Below are 21,752 nucleotides of genomic sequence, written 5' to 3'. Positions count from 1 at the left end.
AGCACTGACAGAAAAATATGGGTTGCCACCTGGGAATGCATTTCGCTATATGCAAGTGAGGGCATTTGTGAGGCAACAGGTGAGGGAATTTCCGCAGCGCCCGGCGCAAGAGATCCAGGACAGAGTGATTTCGGGGGCATGGGTGGGTGATGGTAGGGTGTCAGATATATATAGGGAAATGAGAGACGAGGGGGAGACGATGGTAGAGGAGCTGAAGGGAAAATGGGAGGAGGAGCTGGTGAAAGAGATTGAGGAGGGACTGTGAGCAGATGCCCTAAGTAGGGTAAACTCTTCGTCCTCGTGTGCCAGGCTCAGCTTGATACAATTCAAGGTTCTACACAGGGCGCATATGACTGGAGCAAGGCTGAGTAGATTTTTTGGAGTGGAGGATAGGTGCGGGAGATGCGCGGGAAGCCCGGCGAACCACACCCACATGTTTTGGTCATGTCCGGTATTGCATGGGTTCTGAGTGGGTGTGGCAAAGGTGATTTCAAAGGTGGTGGGGGTCCGGGTCGAACTTGGCTGGGGGTTGGCTATATTTGGGGTTGCAGATGAGCCGGGAATGCAGGAGGCGAGAGAGGCCGATGTTTTGGCCTTTGCGTCCCTAGTAGCCCGGCGAAGGATTCTACTTATGTGGAAAGAAGCTAAACCCCTGGGAGTGGAGGCTTGGATAAACGACATGGCAGGGTTCATAAAATTGGAGCGGATAAAGTACGCACTAAGAGGTTCGGCTCAAGGGTTCACCAGGCGGTGGCAACCGTTCCTCGACTATCTCGCAGAGCGATAAGGGAAAATAGGAAAGGTAGCAGCAGCAACCCAGGGGTGGGGGGGGGGGAGGACTCATTTGGGTCTTCAGGGGTTTTATGTGTGTGTTTATATATTATTTATATTAGATTTTACGAAGTTACTATTTTAGTTACTATTTCTGTTGTTTCTTATTTTGTTAGCCGTTGCCGTTAGCATATTATTTATTTAAAAAACGATCAATGTATATATTATTACAAAGTTGTAAAATGGGAAAATTTTGTTTTTGTTTGATCGAAAAACTTTAATAAAATATATATTTTTTTTAAAAAGAGCTCATCTGGGGTGAATTATTCCACCAAGGTTCTGAACAGTCAGCTTCAGCCTCAGTCATTGGACAGGGATGGAATTGGTGACAAGGGAGTGGAGTTTGTAGCGGGCATGAAAGGGAATGGGTTCAGTCTTGTCAATATTTAAATGGAGGAAAGTTCTGCTCATCCAGCACTGGTTCAGACAGTTTGTGTCTTGGAAAGGAACTTTCAAGTGGTGATGTTGTTGCTAACTTTTGGTTGGCTCTTAAATGTTGCCCGTTGTATCTTTACTTAATTTGCTCTGTTTCTATAACCTTTGCTCTAGAGTCGCCAGGTATAACTCAACACACCAATTAGTAAGATTCAAATCAAAACACATTTATTATACACAGTAAATCACTACTCATGCATAAACTCTACTTTCTAGACTATTCTCTATCACTAAAAGGCCTATACTTAGCCTCGGAATTGGCCCACCAAGTCAGGGGAACAAATGGCCTTTCGTTCGATCTGAGTCTGCAGGATTCAAAAGCTGGTATGAACTGGTAGCTAGGAGCGCCTATCTCGTAGCGTGCGTTGACTGGAGACTTACTTGGTTGATGTGGCCGCTTGTGCAGTTCACTCTCAGGGGTTGATTCGCATTGTTGAGTGACCCTGCCAAGAAGGACGATTTGAACTTTACTTTATAGTCCCCAGGGGCTTCCCGCCCTTCGGGGCGGACCCCGTATCTGGTTCCAAGTGATTGGACTGCGTCCCGATCACTTGGAACGATTTCTCCAATACTGGAGTTGTTCCCTAAATGTCCGTTGGCCTTCCTTTGTCTTGGCTCCTGCTGGCGCCGAGGAGTCTGGCTTGGTTTTATTCACCTTAAGTGTTGCAATTGTGCCTTGGAATCGCTCATTGCTATGCAGATAGCTGCTGGTTTCAGTGCTGTCTGGTTTTTGTGCTGTCTGGTTTTTGCAGGTTCCAACACACAGGATTTCTGCACTTGCTCGTTTTTGCCTGTGTTGGCTGAATTTCCCTTTAGTCTTTGCGGTTCTCCATTTTAAGTTGGGAAGTGACCACCCAGGTGGCTACAATGTTCACATACATCTGCTGTCCTGGTCCATCCAGATGGTGGAGGTTAAGGGTTCAGGAGATTTTGTCAAATTGTGATTCAGTTGTTGGTCCATTGCTTGCTGTTACCCTCACTCCGTTCTCACTCTCCCTTTCCATCAATCTTTTTGTCTCTCTCTCTCTCCCCCACTACTCACTCTCTTTCTCTCTCACTCTCTTTCTCACATAACATTCTCTAGCCCAGAGGGTTGTGGATGATAATAATCATTATTGTCACAAGTAGGCTTACATGAACACTGCAAAGAAGTTACTGTGACCATCGTTGAATATATACAAGGCTGAGATGGTGAGATTTTTGGTCTCTCAGGAAGTCAAAGGACGCAGAGAGCTCACGGGAAAGTGGAATTGAAGACTGAGATCAACCACAATCGTGTTCAATGGCAGAGCAGGTTCGACGGGCCGAATGGTCTACTGCTGCTCCTATTTCTTGTGTTCTTGCAGAGGCCCGAATCTTGTGTGGGCTCAGACCGGGCGGCAGGTTCCCTTCCCTGAAGGACATTAACAAACTAGTTCACTTTTCACAAAAGTTTCAACAGTTTTCATGGTCACTTTTTTCCAGTGCCGGCCCCACAAGTTACCAGATTCATTCAGCTCAATTTCACAACCTGTCTTTGTGTTTTGTGGGTTCTCTCTCACTCCCTTTTTTCCGTTTCAACTAAATTTCACAGGGTATCAGCAGGGAAGGATGTGCAATTGGGAAACTCCAACCAAGCACCACATCAAAATCTGACTGTTGTATAACTGATCGTAACCTGAATATCATCAGATTTTGAACATGGAAGGAAAAAGCACAGTTCACAGTCGGGAGAAACCGTACACGTGTTTTGTGTGTGGACAAAGCTTCAGCCGATTATCTGGTCTGTCAAAACACAAGCGCAGTCACAGCAGGGAGAAACCATGGAAATGTGGGGACTGTGGCAAGGTGTTAAATTACCCATCTGACCTGGCAACCCAGCGACACATTCACACTGGGGAGAAGCCTGTCCCCTGCCCCGAGTGTGGGCGTGGATTCACTCAGTCATACAGCCTGTTGATGCACCAGTGAGTTCACACTGGGGTGAAGCCTGTCACCTGCCCTGAGTGTGGGTGTGGATTCACTCAGTCATCCCAACTGCTGACACACCAGCCGATTCACAATAATGAGAGACCTTTTAAATGCCTGGTGTCAATGTGTTCACACTGACGAGAAACCATTCAGATGCTCTGACTGTGGGACTGGGTTCAGACGATCATCTCAACTCACTCTACACCAGCGGATCACACTGGGGAGAGGCCATTCACCTGGAAAGGGATTCGTTCACTCAGGCAACCGGCTGAGACACCAGCGGGTTCACAAGTAACTGCTGTGATTAGATTTTGCTGTTAATCACATCCAGGACTGAAGCATGTTCATTGGACTCGGGTTTGACTCATATTTATAAACGCTAACCCAGTTATAAGGGATAATATTCTGGATAAAAGTCAATGATTTAACACAAGTGTGTTTCGAATCTTTTAACATCCCATCACAAGTTAGTTCTGTTTGAAGGTCTCTCCCTCTCCTCCATCCTCACCTCAAGTGTGTGGAGTTCATGAAGCTTCTTTCTCACTAAGGTTGAGACAATCTGGTCAGCTGCCTCTGCTGCTTTCCTCTCTACCACTGGGCCAAACTGTCTCGAAAATTCCAAACTCCTCTTTCTCCAGTTTGTCTCCTGCCCTCTATCTTCATCATAGCTCATCTTGTCCATTTGACCTGCCTCCTGCGCCAGGGTCCCAGGTTCGATTCCTAGCTCGGGTCACTGTCTGTGCGGAGTCTGCATGCTCTCCCCGTGTCTGCATGGGTTTTCTCCGGTTTCCTCCCACAAGTCCCGAAAGACGTGCTGTTGAGTGAATTGGACATTCCGAATTTTCCCTCTGTGTACCCGGACAGGCGCCGGAGTGTGGCGACTAGGGGCTTTTCACATTAACTTCATTGCAGTGTTAATGTAAGCCTACTTGTGACACTAATAAAGATTGTTTGATTATTACTGTTTAACCACATTCTCACAAAACTGCTGACCATTCAACTTCTCCATGTTGTGTGATATTGTTCATAGTTCTCTCTCTTCGTCCTGTCGCTCATCTTTAAATGCACCATCACCCATCCTCAAAAAATATTTAACCCCACCATCATTGCAAACTACCAGATCAAAACCTCTTTCCTCTCCAACTCCTTGTACTCGGTGTCCCCCAAGGATCTATCCTCAGCCACTCCTATTTCCCATCTACACGCTGCCACTAGGTGACATCATCCAAAAGCACCGTGTTAGTTTTCACATGTACACTGACAACACCCAGCTTTCCTCACCACCATCCCGCTCCATTCCTCCACTGTTACTCAATTATCAAACTGCTTATCCCACATCCAGTACTGAATGAGCAGAAATTTCCTCCAATTAAAAATTGGGAAGACCAAAGCCATTGTCTTCAGTCACCAATAGAAATTCAGATCCCTAACTCCCGAGTCCATCCCTCTCCCTGGGAACTATCTGAGGCTGAACCACACTCTGCACAATCTCCGTGTCAGATTTGACCCCAAGGTGAGTTTCTGACCACATATCCACACCATCACTAATACCAGATATTTCAATCTCCATAATGTCACCTGTCTCCCCCCCACCCCAGCCCATCTGCTGCTGAAACCCTCATCCATGCCCCTGTTACCTTTAGACTTGATTCCAATACATTCCTATCTGCCTTTCACATTCACCCCACACGGAAACGTGAGATCATCCAAAACTCTGCTGGCCGTGTATTTTCTCACACCAAGTCCTGTTCACCATCACCGCTGTGCTCACTGACCTACACTGGCTCTGATTAAGCAAAGCCTCCATTATAAAATTTGCATTCATATTGTCAAATCCCTCCGTGGCCATGAACACCGTCAGCCTTTAACCATGGAAACAAAAAGCCCTGTTCAATGTGGGGAGAAACAGTTCACGTGTTCTGAATGTAGATAATGTTTTAGACGATGATCTGGCCTTTCGAACGATACGTAGTCACGCTGGGAGAAGCTTTGGAAATCTGGGGACTGTGGAATAGATTTAATCAGAGCTGGAGATTCATCGACCTGTTCACACTGAGGAGTGACCGTTAATGTTCTCCATGTGTGGGAACGGATTCACTCAGCTAACCAGCCTCACTTCTTCATGGTCAATCTGTGCAGGACTGTTACAAAGTGCAATATATCTATTGAGGTTTGGTGCTCAGTACAGAACACAGTTCATGCAGCAAGTGATGAAAAGACAGCAGGAATTTCTCTAATCTGTGATTTACAAGGACACATTCTCCGGTTCCCAGAAGTTACTTTTCTTCAATAATTTCCTCATTCTCCCTAAACTACCCTGCCTGTTAATTCTGTTATTTCTGAAGGACTTCCGGTGACGGCGGGCGGGAGGCGGCCGCACAATGGAGGGCTCCCGTTTGGGAACGGCATTTTCGGGGCTTTAAGCCCGGTCCCAGGGTCCACGGATGCGGCAAAAGCAGGGAGAAGGCACAGAGGCGGCATCGTGAAGGCACAGTGAGGAAAAATGTCGAGGGTGAGCAAAAAAAGTCCATTAGGAAAAAAGCTGAAGGTCCGTCGGGGAGTGGAAAGGTCACCACGGGGTCACCAAGGAAAATGGAGGCTGGAGCACCAGGGGAGGCCGCATTGCTTACGGCTGAAGAAATAACTAAGGTGATGGCTGCGGAATTCGAAAGGCAATTTACAAAATACATGGAGACAATGAGGAAGGAGATGAGAGAGGTTTTGAGTGTGCTGGTGGAGGAGGCGATTTCCCCGGTGACGAGCGCAGTGGCGGATGTGCGAGAGCATGGGGAGGCGCTGAAGGAAGTGGAGGAGACGTTATTGCAGCACGGTGATCAACTTGCCTCGATGGGGAAGGAGATGCGGAAGGTGATGGACATTAACAAGGATCTGCGAGGAAAAATGGAAGACCTGGAAAACAGCTCCAGGCGACAGAATTTGAGGATTGTGGGCTGCCCGAAGGAGTTGAAGGACCGAGGCCGACTGAGTATTTTGCCTTGATGCTGGCGAAGCTATTGGGGAGGGGGAGGATCCCTCCCGATATGAACTGGATCGGGCTCATCGGTCGTGGAGGCCTGTACCAAAGGCGAGTGAGCTGCCAAGGGTAGTGACTCTGAGCTTCCGTAGGTACATTGTGAAGAAGAAAGTCCTGAGCTGGGCCAAGCAGAAGCGGGTGGTGCAGTGGGCTGGTGCTGGTATACGTGTATACCAGGACTTTACGGTGGAGCTGGCGAGGAGGCGGGCTGCCTTCAACCGGGTGAAGAGGGCACTGTACATTAGCAAGGTGCAGTGCGGCATTGTATATCCAGCGAAGCTGAGGGTGACTTACAAGCTCAGGGACTTTTATTTTGGAACGGCGGAAGCAGCGGAGGAGTTTGCGAAGGCAGAAGGACTGTGGCAGAACTGAGAAATTGAGAAAAGGCCATGTGCCGATGTAACCTCATGACTGTATTTTCTTTTTTTTTGTATCACTGCGCGCGGGTGTATGGGCTAAAGGAGTCAATGTTGTATATATTTTGACAAGGGAAGTGATGGGACTTTCACTCGAAATGAGGGCTCTTTGGGTGTAGGTGGATATGCGGAGTGTGTGTGCTAATGGGGGATTTCTGGGCTTTCCTAGGGCCGGGCAAGGGGGAAAGGGATCCGGGCGGGGGCCTCCACGCTGGCCGGTTTAAGCTGGCCAGTGAACGGGAGTGAGGTGGGGGGAGGGGCTGCGGCCATCGGAACCTGGCAGAACAGGATCTGAGTGGTCTAGCCGGGGTGGAAAGTTGGGGGGGAAGGAACCGAGGTTGGGGGGAGGGGTTTTACAAGAGGCAGTGGATGGGACGAGTTGGAAACTGGGGGGGTGCACAACTCTTGGGTATCATGTATGGTACTCTTTCAGAGGTTGGAGGGCGTTGAGTGTAGGGTGGGGAGGGGGAGTGGACTCTGTAGGTCAATAGTGACCATGGGCGGTCCCGGGTTCCTTTTTCCCCTTTTTTTTTTGTTTCCACCGTGGGAGGGTTTGTTTTATTGGATGCATAAATTGACTGGTGGGCTGTTGTTTGGGGTGGTGGGAGGATGGGATCGTTGTTATTGTTCAGGGGGTTGATTTTGTATTTGTTACCGTTTACTATCTGTGGGTGGGGTGTACATTTTGAAGGAAAATGGAGAATAAAAACATTAAAAAAAAAAAAAATGTTATTTCTGATAGTTCCATTGCTGTAGCTATAAACACCATACATTAGAATTCAATCTGTTCCAAGGGCAGCGCGGCGGCACAGTGGTTAGCACTGCTGCTTATGGCACTGAGGACTCAGTTCGATCCCGGCTCTCGGTGTGGAGTTTGCACATTCTCCCATGTCTGCATGGGTCTCACCCCCACAACCCAAAGATGTGCAGAGTAGGTGAATTGGCGATGCTAAATTGTCCCTTAATTGAAAAAAAATAATTGGTACTCTCAGTTAATTTTTAAAATTCGGTTCCATTATTCACTCTGGTTTACGTTTATGTTGAGGTTATTAACAGACAAACTCTGTCCTGAGGCCCTGATCTGATTAGAGTTTCCAATAAGTCGATTCTGTGAAACGGAATGTCTTATCAGCGTTTCCACGGTGACCTGTCTGCAGTGAAGGAATGTCTTATCAGCGTTTCCACGGTGACCTGTCTGCAGTGAAGGAATGTCTTATCACCGTTTCCACGGTGACCTGTCTGCAGTGAAGGAATGTCTTATCAGCGTTTCCACGGTGACCTGTCTGCAGTGAAGCGCCTGCTTGAGTTTCTAACTCAGACTAAACTTCTCTCTCCCATAACACACATTATAGCAGACATTGGATGTCAATGTATTTCAGCCATGTTATGTTAATGTCTCCAAAAAGATACACAAATGTTTAAATGTGGGAGGACAAGTTAATAAAGTGTTTAAAAATCACATGGGATCCAAGGTTTTGTAATTCTAAGTGTGGAATACAAAAGAACAGAGGTCATGTAAACCAAAACAAATCATTGGTTAGGCTGCAGTTGGAATATTAGATCAGGTTTTGGGGATCTTACACCAGGAAGGATGTCAAGGCCATGGAGAGGGTGTAGAAGAGATTCACTGAGATGATCCCAGGGAAGAGAGGCTTCAGTTACCAGGAGGGATTCGAGAAACTGGGGCTCTTTTCATTCGAACAGAGACTGACTGGAGATCAGAGGGAGGGGAGAGGGTTCGAGTCCGGCCTTGAGTGACTGTGTAGAGTTTGCACTTCCTCCCCACGTCTGCGTGGGTTCCTTCCGGGTGCTCCGGTTTCCTCCCACAGTCCAACGATGCACAGGTTAGGTGGATTGGCCATTCTAAAAGATTTCCCCTGAGTGTCCAAAGGTTAGGTGGGGTTACGGGGATAGGGTGGAGGAGTGGTCCCGAGTGGGGTGCCGTATTGGAGGGTCTGTGCAGACTCAATGGGCCGAATGGCCTCCTTCTGCACTGTAGGGATTCTATGGAACAGAAAAAGGCTCATATGAAATATCAAGCAGACTGTACAACAATGTTCAGGACTCTCACTGTCCCCCTGGACCTGCGGGGGGGGGGGGGGGGGGGGGAGAACAGTGGGAACCGGTGATGGTTTTTCTGATCTCGGAATGAAATATTATTTTTTAAGTGAAGGGTGTCTGTACTGGAAAATCTGAGTACCAAGTGCCAGCTTGAACCATTCTCTAATCCGTTGCAGCACAGCTCCCTCTACATTGCCCCATGAGACACTCCCAAGGCAGTTTCAAAATGGTGTTAGATACAAAGTAAATTTCCCTCGATGCTGTCCCCATCAAACACTCCCACGATAGGTATAGCACAAAGTTAGATATAATGTATATCCTCCTCTGCACTGTCCCCATCAAACACTTCCAGGACAGGTACAACACAGAGTTAGATGCAGAGTAAAGCTCCAGTTCCCCTCTGTCATCAAACACTGCCAGGTGCAGATACACAGGCAGGTTAGCAAAACCATCCCTGGATGCCAAGGCTAGGAGTGACAGTATGGAAGGTATGGTGAGCTGGGACTGTTAAAATTTGGTTTTGGGATCGCAGCTTACCCACAAAGTGGAGCGGGGAATGGGGTGAGATCAAGCTTAAAGCACATCTAGGTAGATAAATCCCCAGGACCTGATGAAATGTATGCCAGAATGTTATGGGAGGCTAGGGGGGGGAAATTGCAGGTTCCCTAGTAGAGATCGAGGGAGATTTACTCTCTAGTAGAGATATTTTTATCGCCGATAGCCTTAACGTGAGGTGCCTGAAGATAGGAGGGTAGCAAATGTTGTGCCTTTGTTTAAGAAAGGCCAGAGGGAAAAACCTGGGAATTAAAGACCGGTGAGCCTAACATCTGTGGTGGATAAGTTGTTGGAAGGTATTCTTTAAAAAAAAAAAATTTAGAGTACCTAATTAATTATTTTCCAATTAAGGGGAAAGTTAGCGTGTTCAATCCACCTACCTTGAACATCTTTGGGTTGTGGGGGCGAAACCCACGCAAACATGGGGAGAATGTGCAAATTTGGTTGAGTTTTTTAAAGGGTTAACCAACAAGGTAGATGAGGGCAGTGCAGTCGACGTTGTCTACATGGACTTTAGCAAGGCCTTTGTCAAGGTACCGCATGGTAGGTTGTTGCACAAGGTTAAATCTCACAGGATCCAGGGTGAGGTAGCCAATTGGTTACAAAATTGGCTTGACGACAGAAGATAAAGGGTGATTGTAGAAGACTGTTTTTCAAACTGGAGGCCGGTGACCAGCAGTTTGCCTCAGGGATCGGTGCTGGGTACACTGTTATTTGTTATTTATATTAATGATTTGGATGAGAATGTAGGAGGCATGGTTAGTAAGTTTGCAAATGACACCAAGATTGGTGGCATAATTACCTGTGAAGAAGGTTATTTAGGATTGCAACGGAACAATTGGGCCAGTGGGCCGGTGAATGGCAGATGGGAGTTTAATTTAGATAAATGTGAGGTGATACATTTTGGTAGATCGAATCGGGGTAGGACCTACTCAGTTAGTGGTAGGGAGTTGGGGAAAGTTAAAGAACAAAGAGATCGAGAAGGTTCATAACTCCTTGAAGGTGGAATTACGGGTGGACAGGGTGGTGAAGAAGGTATTCGGCATACTTGGTTTCATTCGTCAGAACACTGAATACAGGAGTTGGGACGTCTTGCTGAAGTTGTACAAGACATTAGTAAGGCCACACTTGGGATACTGTGTACACTTTTGGTCCTATTATAGAAAGGATATTATTAAACTAGAAAGAGTGCAGAAAGGATTTACTCGGATGCAACCAGGACTTGATGGTTTGAGTTATGAGAGGCTGGATAGACTAGGACATTTTTCCCCTGGAGCGTAGGAGGCTTAGGGGTGATCTTATTGAGGTCTGTAAAATAATGAGGGGCATAGATAAGGTAGATAGTCAACATCGTTTCCCAAAGGTAGAGGACTCTAGAACTAGAGGGCATAGGTTTACGGTGAGAATGGAGATATATATAAAGGAGCCAGAGGGGCATTTTATTCACACAGAGGGTTGTATCAGACAGTTATATAGGAAAGGTGGGTTAGAGGGTTATGAGCCAAATGTGGGCAATTGGGACTAGCTCAGTGGTAAAAACTGGGCGGCATGGACAAGTTGGGCCGAAGGGCCTGTTTTCATGCTGTAAACCACTCTGACTCTATACAACTGCAGCAAAACATCCCTACATCTATATTAGATTTCCTTTGCAATAAACAATAATATTCCATTGACCTTCCTAATCACTTGCTGTACCTGCAGACTAACTTGGGATCGGGCACCCCGATCCCTCTGTAACTCAGAGTTCTGCAATCTCTCTCCATTTAAATAATATTGTTTTATTTCATACTTCCTGACAAAGTGGACAATCGACATTTTCCCAAGTTATGCTCCATCTATCAATTTTTTGCCCACTCATTTAACCTGTTTGTAGTCCTTTGCAGAATCCTTAAATCCACCTCACAAATTACTTTCCTCCCGGTCTTTGAGACATCAGAAAATTTAGCCGCCATTCAATCCCATCATCCACCACATTCATACAGATTGTAAATGGTTCCGAGCCCAGCACTGATCCTGGTGACATTCCACTTGTCACATCTTACCCACCCAGAAATGACCCATTTATAACGAATGGCTGCTTCCCATTCGCTCACCAATCCTCTATCCACGCTGATATGTTGACTCCACAGCATGAGCTCTTATTTTGTGTAATAACCTTTGCTGTGGCACCTTGGGAAATACCTTCTGGAAATCCAGATAAAGCACATCTACAGCTTCCCCTTTATTGACATCCCTTGTCACTTCCTCAGAGAACCTTGATAAATTAGTCAATCACGATTGATTCCTTAAACCCATTTTCAAACACTGTGTCAAAAGAAAATTCAAATCTCCTCTACCCCTCTCGCTCCTTTACCAATTACCTTAGAGGGACTCACTTTCTGTTATAGAGCCTGTCAACCTCTCACCCACTTTCCCAAAAGTGAAAAAAATTTAATCAGGAAAAGTCCAACAAATTCAAATATTTTCCTGTTAAAAGTTTATTGATGAAACAGAACATGGTTAAAAAAAACTAACAGAAAATTACTTAAGGATCAAAGACAACCAGAGTAACAGGATGTTCACAATGTTCTGGGTCTCAACTTGTTTCCCTTTGGCTCCTCTGTACCCTGTTTCCGTGACTCCCCGCTTTGGACACGGGGGCACTGAACCCTGGGGGTCACATCACCATCAGCCCCGGTCACCCTCGCGCCTGAACCCTGATTGGTTGGAGGTGCAGTTCCCAGTCAGTGCTCCAGCACCTTCCTGGCTCTATTAGCGACGCCCATGGCAGTTTCCCAACTGGGCCACAGGCCCCATTATTCTCAGCTAAATTCAGCCCTCAGCTCCATCACCTGGCTGTCAGTGACACGAGCAATAGAGACAGAAAGGTGCCCAAGGCTCAAATAGGAAGACAAAACTTGTGGATTAGGATCTCCATAAAGGTCAGCAACTTCTTATAAAAAATCAAATTCCCAGTCAATAAATTAAAGGATCACACGACGGGACTTCAAGTTTTATGAACAAACAAACTAGAAGCTACTTTAACTCGGAAACCTACACATTAAACTATAAACTAGAACTTTGCCCTTTTACACAACCGAGGATCACACTCCACGATTATAGTTACTCTGTCCTGGAAGTCGGAACTTAATTGTCTCAGAACCTGTCCAAAGTGATGATTCATTCCCGAGGATTTACTTCAGTTCTTCAACCAAGTCACTGAGAAACAAAGGGAGAATAGAATAGAATGTGAACTGGCAAAATATGTAAAAGCTTCTATGGCTACGTAATAAGGAAACGTTTGGCTCAGACAAAAGGTTTGTCCATTCCAGATAGAGTCAGGAGAGTTTAGAATGAGGAATGGAGATCTCTACAGCCACCTCGTTCAACACTCTAGGATGTAGATCATCAGCTTTGAGTTTTATTCACTTTCTCCAGGATGACTTTTTCACCAATACTAATCTCTGCCAGTCCCTTGGTTCTCTGGTATTTTTTGGACAATTTCTGGATCTTCCTCTGTGAAGACAGAAACACATTGTTTAGTTTCTCTGCATTTCCTCATTCCCCATTCTAAACTCTCCTGCCTCTGCCTGGAATGGACCCACATTGGCCTTCGCTAATCTTTTCCTTTTCACATTCCTGTAGAAGCTTTTCCAGTCGTTTTTTATGTTTCTCGCCAGTTTGCTCTCATCAGTTTCTTGATCCTCCTTTGCTGAATTCTAATGGATCTCATGGAATCTTTAACTTTTCTTGTTTGCCACGGTTACATCACTTTTCCTGTTGGATTTTTATTCCTCAAAGGAATCTATATTTGTTGTATATGTGTGAAATGAAAGTTGCAAAACCAACATAGGACCATAGGCTGCTCTCCCTTTGACAGAGAGAGAGCTGACTGGAGGTGATTTAACCTGAGGGTCAGCACACCTCAGGCGAGGGGCCTGGTTGAGAAGGCGGGGCCTTCATGAATAAACCCAGCCAGTACAGGGGTTGAATTCTCACTGTAAGCCTTGCTCTGCATCACAAACCAGTCGTCCAGCCAACTGAGCTAACCGATCCCTGATAAATATGTAATAATTCCTTAAATATTAGGTATTCCCTGTACCAATCAGTTTCCCACTCCACCTCAAGACAACTTGCCCCTCACACCCTGATAGTTTTCCTCTGTGAGGAACACCCAGATAAATTAAACAAAAGAACCATGTAACCACCAGGACCCATCTCCATGGCAACATGGCATGCTTTGGGGGGGGGGGGTGTTGAAACAGAAATGGAAACTAAATATCTTCACACTTCCAAACACCAGTTCACTCTGTGATCCTTGTGCAATTTGAAGCCAGGTATTAGCAACAAGACTCAAAGAGCATCAACCCACTGGAGGCAAAGTGGTGAGACCGGCCAGTCCAGCAGAAAGAAACCCTCCGACCATCCTCACTGACCACCTGTCAGAATGAACAAAACGCAGCCCTGGGTGTAGAGCAGAAACAATAACAGCAGAATCCAACCTCTGTAATCGATTGTGACATTTTTGGCATCACAGCAGGTTCGATGAAACATGCAATCCAGTCTTACATTGAGAGGTGGACGGCCACTCCCCAGTGTGAACTCGCTGGTGTGACTGCAGGTGAGATAACTGAGTGAGTCCCTTCCCACACTGAGCAGGTGAATGGCCTCTCCCCAGTGTGAACTCGCTGGTGTGACTGCAGGTGAGATAACTGAGTGAATCCCTTCCCACACTGAGCAGGTGAATGGCCTCTCCCCAGTGTGAATTCACTGGTGTGACTGCAGGTTGAATACTCGAGTAAATCCTTTCCCACACCGAGAGCAGGTGAATGACCTCTCCCCAGTTTTTGATTTATTATTGTCACATGTATTCGTATACAGTGAAACATATTGCTTCTTGCATGCTGTACAAACAATGCATACCGTACATAGGGAAGGAAGGAGAGACTGCAGATTATCAATAATTACAGTTATAGCAAGGTGTAGAGAAACGATCAACTTAATACGAGGTAGGTCCATTCAAAAGTCTGATGGCAGTAGAGAAGACTTGAGTCGGTTTGTACGTGACCTCAAACTTTGGCCTCTTTTTCCTGACGGAAGAAGGTGGAAGAGACTATATCCGGGGTGCATGGGGTCCTTAATTATGCTGGCTGCCTTTCCGAGGCAGCGGGAATTATAGATAGAGTCAATGGATGGGAGGCTGGTTTGCGTGATGGACTGAGCTACGTTCACAACCTTTTGTCGTTTCCTGCGGTTTGGGCAGAGCAGACTCCATACCAAGCTGTGATACAACCAGAAAGAATGCTTTCTATGGTGCATCAGGAGAAGTTGGGGAGAGTCGTAGCTGACATGCCAAATTTCCTTCGTCTTCTGAGAAAGTAGTCGTTGGTGGGCTCTTTTTTTTTTTAACAAACAATTTTATTGAGGTATTTTTTGGCATTGTAAACAGTTACAGATAACAGAAATGTGCAAACATCAATATAAAACCAATACTTCAATCAAACCATACTGCACATGCCCGCTCCTCTTCCCCCAGACACTAGTTGGTGGGCTTTCTTAACTATAGTGTCGGCATGTGGGACCAGGACAGGTTGTTGGTGATCTGTACACCTAAAAACTTGAAGCTCTCGACCCTTTCTACTTCGTTCACGTTGATGTAGACTGGGGCATGTTCTCCACTATGCTTCCTGAAGTTGATGACAATGTCCTTCGTTTTGTTGACATTGAGGGAGAGATTATTGTCGTCACACCAGTTGACCAGATTCTCTAGCTCATTCCTGTACTCTGTCTCGTCATTGTTTGAAATCCGACCCACTACGGTGGTGTCATCAGCAAATTTGAAAATCGAGTTGATGGGGAATTAGGCCACACAGTCATAGGTGTATAAGGAGTATAATAGGGGGCTGAAGACACAGCCTTCTCAGGCACCCTTGTTGAGGATGATCGTGGAGGAGGTGTTGTTGCCTATCCTTACTGATTGTGGCCTATGGGTTAGAAAGTTCAGGATCCAGTTGCAGAGGGAGGAGCCGAGGACAAGGCCACGGAGTTTGGAGATGAGTTTCGTAGGAATGATGGTGTTGAAGGCTGAGCTGTAGTCGATGAATAGGAGTCTGACATAGGTGTCTTTGTTATCTAGGTGTTCCAGGGTAGAGTGCAGGGTCATGGAGATTGCGTTTGCTGTGGACCTGTTATAGTGGTAGGCGAACTGTCGTGGATCAAGGCAATGCGGGAGGTTGGAGTTGATTCGTGCCATGAGTAACCTTTCGAAGCACTTCATGATGATGGATGTCAGAGCCACTGGATTATAGTCATTTCAGCACGCTGCTTGGCTTTTTTTTGGGACAGGGATGATGCTCGTCTTCTTGAAGCAGATAGGGACCTCAGATTGTTGTAAAGAGAGGTTGAAGATGTCTGCGAATACCTCCGCCAGCTGATCCGTGCAAGACCTGAGTGCTAGTCCGGGTACCTCATCTGGGCCAGTGGCTTTCCGTGCGTTGACCTTCGAGAAGGCTGCTCTGAGTGTGAACCCCTGATGTCTCCTCAGGTGAGGTAATTGAGTAAATCCTTTCCCACACTAAGAGCACATGGACGTCCTCTCCCCAGTGTGAACTCGCTGATGTTTCCGCAGGTTGGATGAATCAATGAATCCCTTCCCACACTGAGAGCAGGTGAATGGCCTCTCCCCAGTGTGAACTCGCTGGTGTGTCTGGAGGTGAGATAACCGAGAGAATCCCTTCCTACACTGAGAGCAGGTGAATGGCCTCTCCCGAGTGTGAACTCGCTGGTGTGTCCGCAGGTGACATAACCGAGTGAATCCCTTCCGACACTGAGAGCAGGTGAATGGCCTCTCCCCAGTGTGAACTCGCTGATGTTTCCGCAGGGTGGATGAATCAATAAATCCCTTCCCACATTGGGAGCAGGTGAATGGCCTCTCCCCAGTGTGAACTCGCTGGTGTGTCTGCAGGGTGTCTAAATGTGCAAATCCTTTCCCACACTGAGAGCAGGTGAATGGCCTCTCCCCAGTGTGATCTCGCTGGTGTCTCCGCAGGTTGGATGAATCACTGAATGCCTTCCCACACTGCGAGCAAGTGAATGGCCTCTCCCCAGTGTGAACTCGCTGGTGTGTCTGCAGGTTGGATGAATCACTGAATCCTTTCCCACACTGAAAGCAGGTGTATGGCCTCTCCTCAGTGTGAACTCGCTGGTGTTTCCGCAGGGTGGATGAATCACTGAATCCCTTCCCACACTGAGAGCAGGTGAACGGCCTCTCTCCAGTGTGACTTCGTCGATGAGTTTCCACCTTTGACGGGGCTCTGAATCCCTTCCCACAGTCCCCACATTTCCATGGATTCTCCATGTTTTGGGTCTCTTTGTGTCTCTCCAGGTTGGGCAATCAGTTGAAGCCTCGTCCACAGATACAACACGAGTACGGTCTCTCCCCACTCTGAATGTTGTGATGTTTTTCAGACTGTGTAATTGGTTAAAGCTCCACAGTCAGTTGACTGGAACACTCTCACTCGGGTGTGTATTGTTAGGGTCTCGGTGCTTTTCCAGTCACACTGATGTTTGAAATCTTTAGCTGACAATCTGGGCAAACATTCTCCTTCTCGATTCAAAGGCTGATGATATTGAGGCTCCAGGGAATCGAGTGACTGTCAGATCGAGACGTGACGTTTGAAATTTCTGTCTAATTCTTCCTCATCTAATATCCTGTAAAAACAATTTACAAAATTCATCACTGTCAGTACAGGATAGAAACTCAGAACAGACAATTCTAGTTTCTATGTCACATTTTTTCCTCTCTCTTATTCCGCGAAAGCTGTAAATCTCCATCCCACACACTCTCCCTCCATTCTCACTCTGCTGTATCTAATATTCACCCTCCTAATTCTCCTGAAGGTGCTGATTCAGGCTGATTGACAGATCCATGCTCCAGGAGATCATAACAAATATGAGCTGCAGTTGGCCATTCGGCCCATCGACCCTGAACCATTCAATGGGATCATTGACTGATCTACCATAACACCGTTTTCCCACATTATCCCTCATTTCACAGTGGTTAGCACAGTTGGGTAGCACGGTGGTTAGCACTGTTGCTTCACAGCACCAGGGTCCCAGGTTCGATACCCTGCTTGGGTCACTGTCTGTGCGGAGTCTGCACGTTCTACCCGTGTCTGCTCTGCTTTCCTCCCACAGTCCAAAGATGTGCAGGTTAGGTGGATTGGCCATGCTAAATTGTCCTTAGTGTCCAAAAAGGTTAGGTGGGGTTACTGGGTTACGGGGATAGGGTGGAGGCGTGGGCTTAAGTACGGTGCTCTTTCTAAGGGCGGTGCAGACTCGATGGGCCGAATGGACTCCTTCTGCACTGTAAATCCTCTGGGGTACAGAATTCCAATGGCTTCACCACATACTCGAGAAAATAAATCCCTCGTCATCTCAGCTTTCTCTCCATTTACCTGCCAGTTCCCCACAGCACCGAGGTCCCAGGTTCTATTCCAGCTCTGGGTCACTGTCCGTGTAGAATTTGCACATTCTTTCCGTGGGTTTCGCACCCACAACCCAAAGATGTGCAGGTTAGGTGGATTGGCCATGCTAAATTGCCCCTTAATTGGAAAAAATGAATTGGGTACTCTAAATTTATTTTTAAAAAAGGAAAAAAAAGAGACTCGCTGAACCGGAGGAGAGAATCCTGAACGTTCAGCAAGATGCCTCCGTTGAAATTCGATCCTTTGAAAACCAGCCGAGTGGCAGGCGGAGGTCCTGGAGCATTCGGATAACCGAGCGTCGGAGAAAGAACAACCGAGTCGTCGGCCAGTCAGAAGGTGTGGAGGGTAAGGCTCCCGTTAGGTTCTTCGAGGACTGGCTGCCATGCTGGGCGCCATGGTAGCACAGTGGCTAACACTGTTGCTTCACAGCGTCAGGGACCTGGGTTCAATTCCCAGCTTGGGTCACTGTGCAGAGTCTGTATGTTCTCCCTGTGTCTATGTGGGTTTCCTCCGGGTGCTCCAGTTTCCTCCCACAAGACGTGTTTGTTAGGTGAATTGGATATTCTGAATTCTCCCCGTGTACCCGAACAGGCGCCAGAATGTGGCGACTAGGGGATTTTCACAGTAACTTAATTGCAGTGTTAATGTAAGCCTCCTTGTGACAATAATAAAGATTATAATGAATGGGCTAAAGGCGCTCTTTCCGTGCTGTAAAACTCTATGACTCTAAAGATGGAGGTGGTAGAGAATTACTTTATAGAGAAACTGCCAAAGCCTCAACATTCACCAGCTCTGAGGACACACCTTAGCTCCCTTTCCAATCTGAAAGCAGCCTGAGCTGGATTTACATTCCCCTTAATTGATCATTGCTGGGTGATAATCCTGTACTTCCTCACCTCACACCACTGTGACAGCACCTTCACTACACAGACTGCAGCAACTGACCAAACATCACCTTCCCAGTTATTCCCGAAGGCACCGCCTTCCCAACCTGGCCCCTTGCCTGAGGTGCGGTGATCCTCAGGTCACATCACCGCCGGTCAGCTCTCTCCCGGGACCAGGCCCTGGTTCACAGCCGCCATCTTGGGGAAGCAGGGCGCATGCGCCGGCGTCTTAGTGACGCAACAGCTCGTGGGCGGGACCTGAAGGTTTCTGTTCCGCAGCAGGGTCCTAGTGTCCGTCATAAATAGTATGGGAACAGGTTTTTAAAGAGTTTCACCCACTCTCAGGCTGCAGCTGATGTTTGTGGCCTGGAGGAGTCTCTGGATCACGTAGACATTCAGTGTGAGAGGCTGCAACCTCTGTATAGTTACCCGAAAGGGGTTATACAGCGTTTGATTACATTTCGTGGTCCTTTCCAGTCCATTATCAGGACGTTTGTGTGATATTTTCTTCCCCTTTGGGTGATCTTTCTTTATTTAAAATACATTTCAGGAGCAGGCTTACTGGCCATTTTTAAAGGAAAGGTTATTTATTATCACACTATTTCCCTGGATGTTTGAACATCTCAGTCTCTCGTCTCTTTCACACTCACTGACACATACACATAAATTAGGTACAGACCAAGTTGAAGCTGTAATGATGAAAATGGAATCTAGACTGCAATCGTTATATCGCTGCAGGCCTCTTCTTGTTGAGCTGATCCTTTAGTTGGAGTGAAGCGTTTTCAGAAACAAATAAGTCTCATGAGTCTCTGAAGCTTCTTGTTGATGAATAGCCAGGAGGTTGGTTCTCAGGTGGACTTGGAAGCTGGAATGGAATAAGTACAGTACTGTGGCTGCACTGGGAGACATTCAGCTCTGCTGTTTCAGCTGGTTCCTGGTGCTTCAGATGCTTCTCACACACACATTTGCTTTGTTCAGGGTTTATTATACTGCATCCCTGACAATTAACTGCAGGGTTAAAACTCAGACCCAGAATACCCCGATACAATAGCAGTTTACGAAGTTCACTCACTCAGAGATAACTCTGCCCCAATTTGAGCTCATTCTCCTGTGTTCAATAGGACACTTGGAGACCAACACTCCAGAGATTTCATATTCCTCAAATGCTGGTTCATCCTGACACAAGACATTTAAACTTCACAGGTGGCTGCAAAGTTTCCTTATTCAGGACTGTGTTTAACTAAATATTGGTCACAGAATCGAATATCGCCCACAGTTTAATGTCCATAATAACCTGTTAAGTTGCAGCCACCTTGACAGAGTTTGTGGATCTTACAGTCTATAATATCTTGTGTCCTTGTGCTGAACGTGACATCTTGAATCTATTCTTGGGTCTGGATAAAACAGTGCATTGTAGCTGTGTGGGATGGGCGGCACAGTAGCACAGTGGTTAGCACTGTTGCTTCACAGCTCCAGGGTCCCAGGTTCGATTCCCAGCTCGGGTCACTGTCTGTGTGGAGTCTGCACGTTCTCCCCGTGTCTGCATGGGTTTTCCTCCGGGTGCTCCGGTTTCCTCCCACAAGTCCCGAAACGTGCTGTTAGGTAATATGGACATTCTGAATTCTCTCTCTCTGTACCCAAACAGGCACCGGAATGTGGCAACTAGGGGCTTTTCACAGTAACTGACACTGTTTTAAAAAAAAAATTTTTAATTCTCCTTTTTCACATTTTTTCCCAAATTTACACCCACCAACAATAAACAATAATCAGTAACAAATATGTCAATCTCCATATCAATAACAACGATCCCATCCTCCCACCAAACCCCAAACATTAGCCCGCATGTTCACACAAGCAAATGACAAAGGAATTAGGGATCACCCATAGTCACCACTTACACACACAGCCCCCCTCCCCCCAACCCTCCCACCCACCTGCCCCAACTAATGTTCGATGTTATCGAGTTCTTGAAAGTGCATAATGAATAATGCCCATGAATTGTAGAACCCCTCCATCCTTCCCCTCACTTCAAACTGAACCTTCTCAAGAGTCAAGAATTCTAACAGGTCCCCCCACCACGCCAGGGCACAGGGTGGAGAGGTTGCTCTCCAACCTATCAGGATCCGCCTTCAGGTGATCAACGAGGCAAAGGCTACAACATCTGCCTCCGCACCCGTTTCCAACCCTGGCTGGTCAGACACCCCGAATATGGCCTCCCGAGGTCCCGGGTCCAGTTTCACGTGCACCACTTTAGAAATTATCCTAAAAACCCCCTTTCTTCCAGTAATCTTCTAGCTTTGGACAGGGCCAAAACATATGACCGTGATTACCCCCCTCCCCCCCCAAACGTTCACACTCATGTTCTACTCCTTCAAAGAACTCAGAGAATCATAGAATCTACAGTGCAGAAGAAGGCTATTTGGCCCATCGAGTCTGCACCAGCTCTTTGAAAGATCACCCGACCCAAACCCACACCTCCACCCTATCCCCATAACCCAGTAACCCCACCCAACATTAAGGGCAATTTTAGACACTAAGGGTAATTCAGCATGGCCAATCCACCTAACCTGCACATCTTTGGACTGTGGGAGGAAACCGGAGCACCCGGAGGAAACCCACGCACACACGGGGAGAACGTGCAGACTCCACACAGACAGTGACCCAAGCCGGGAATCGAACCTGGGACCCTGGAGCTGTGAAGCCATTGTGCTAACCACCATACTACCGTGCTGCTCATCCTCGCCCTTGTGAGGTGTCCTCTGTATGCCACCTTCAGCTGTATCAGCCCCCATCTCGTGCACGAGGTGGAGGCATTCACTCTCCGGAGCACCTCACACCAGAACCCCTCCTCCATATCCTCTCCCAACTCTTCCTCCCACTTTGCTTTGATCCCTTCCAGTGGTGCCTTCTCCTCTTCCAAAATAGCTCCGTAAACCGCTAACTCTCCTCCCTTCTCCAGTCCCCCTGTCGTCAGCACCTCCTCCAGCAATGTGGAGACCGGCTCTACTCGGAAGCTTTGTATCTCCTTTCTGGCAAAGTCTCAAACCTGTATGGATCTAAACAATTCCCCCTGCTCCAGCCCATACTTCGCTTCCAGCTCCTTTAATCCTGCAAACCGACC

The 21,752-nt window shown here is 47.1% G+C and overlaps 2 protein-coding genes across 3 annotated transcripts in view; both read right to left on the bottom strand.

The window, feature by feature from the left end:
* The window catches only part of LOC140422634 (uncharacterized), a 111,967-nt gene that overhangs the window by 47,176 nt on the left and 43,039 nt on the right, over positions 1-21,752 (bottom strand). Inside the window, exon 3 of the mRNA XM_072507638.1 lies at positions 16,068-16,654. Coding sequence (XP_072363739.1) covers positions 16,068-16,654 — 587 coding nt within the window. The remainder of the gene's footprint in view (positions 1-16,067; positions 16,655-21,752) is intronic.
* The window catches only part of LOC140421439 (uncharacterized), a 36,683-nt gene continuing 34,021 nt past the window's right edge, over positions 19,091-21,752 (bottom strand). For both annotated transcript variants that reach the window (XR_011946770.1, XR_011946775.1), the window contains one exon: positions 19,091-20,319. The gene's annotated coding sequence lies outside the window, so the exon portion shown is untranslated. The remainder of the gene's footprint in view (positions 20,320-21,752) is intronic.

The sequence above is a fragment of the Scyliorhinus torazame genome, chromosome 5 (assembly GCF_047496885.1).
Source record: "Scyliorhinus torazame isolate Kashiwa2021f chromosome 5, sScyTor2.1, whole genome shotgun sequence".
Taxonomy (NCBI): Eukaryota; Metazoa; Chordata; class Chondrichthyes; order Carcharhiniformes; family Scyliorhinidae; genus Scyliorhinus; species Scyliorhinus torazame.
Note: the sequence above shows the minus strand (reverse complement) of the source record. Positions and strands in the feature narration are given on the sequence as shown.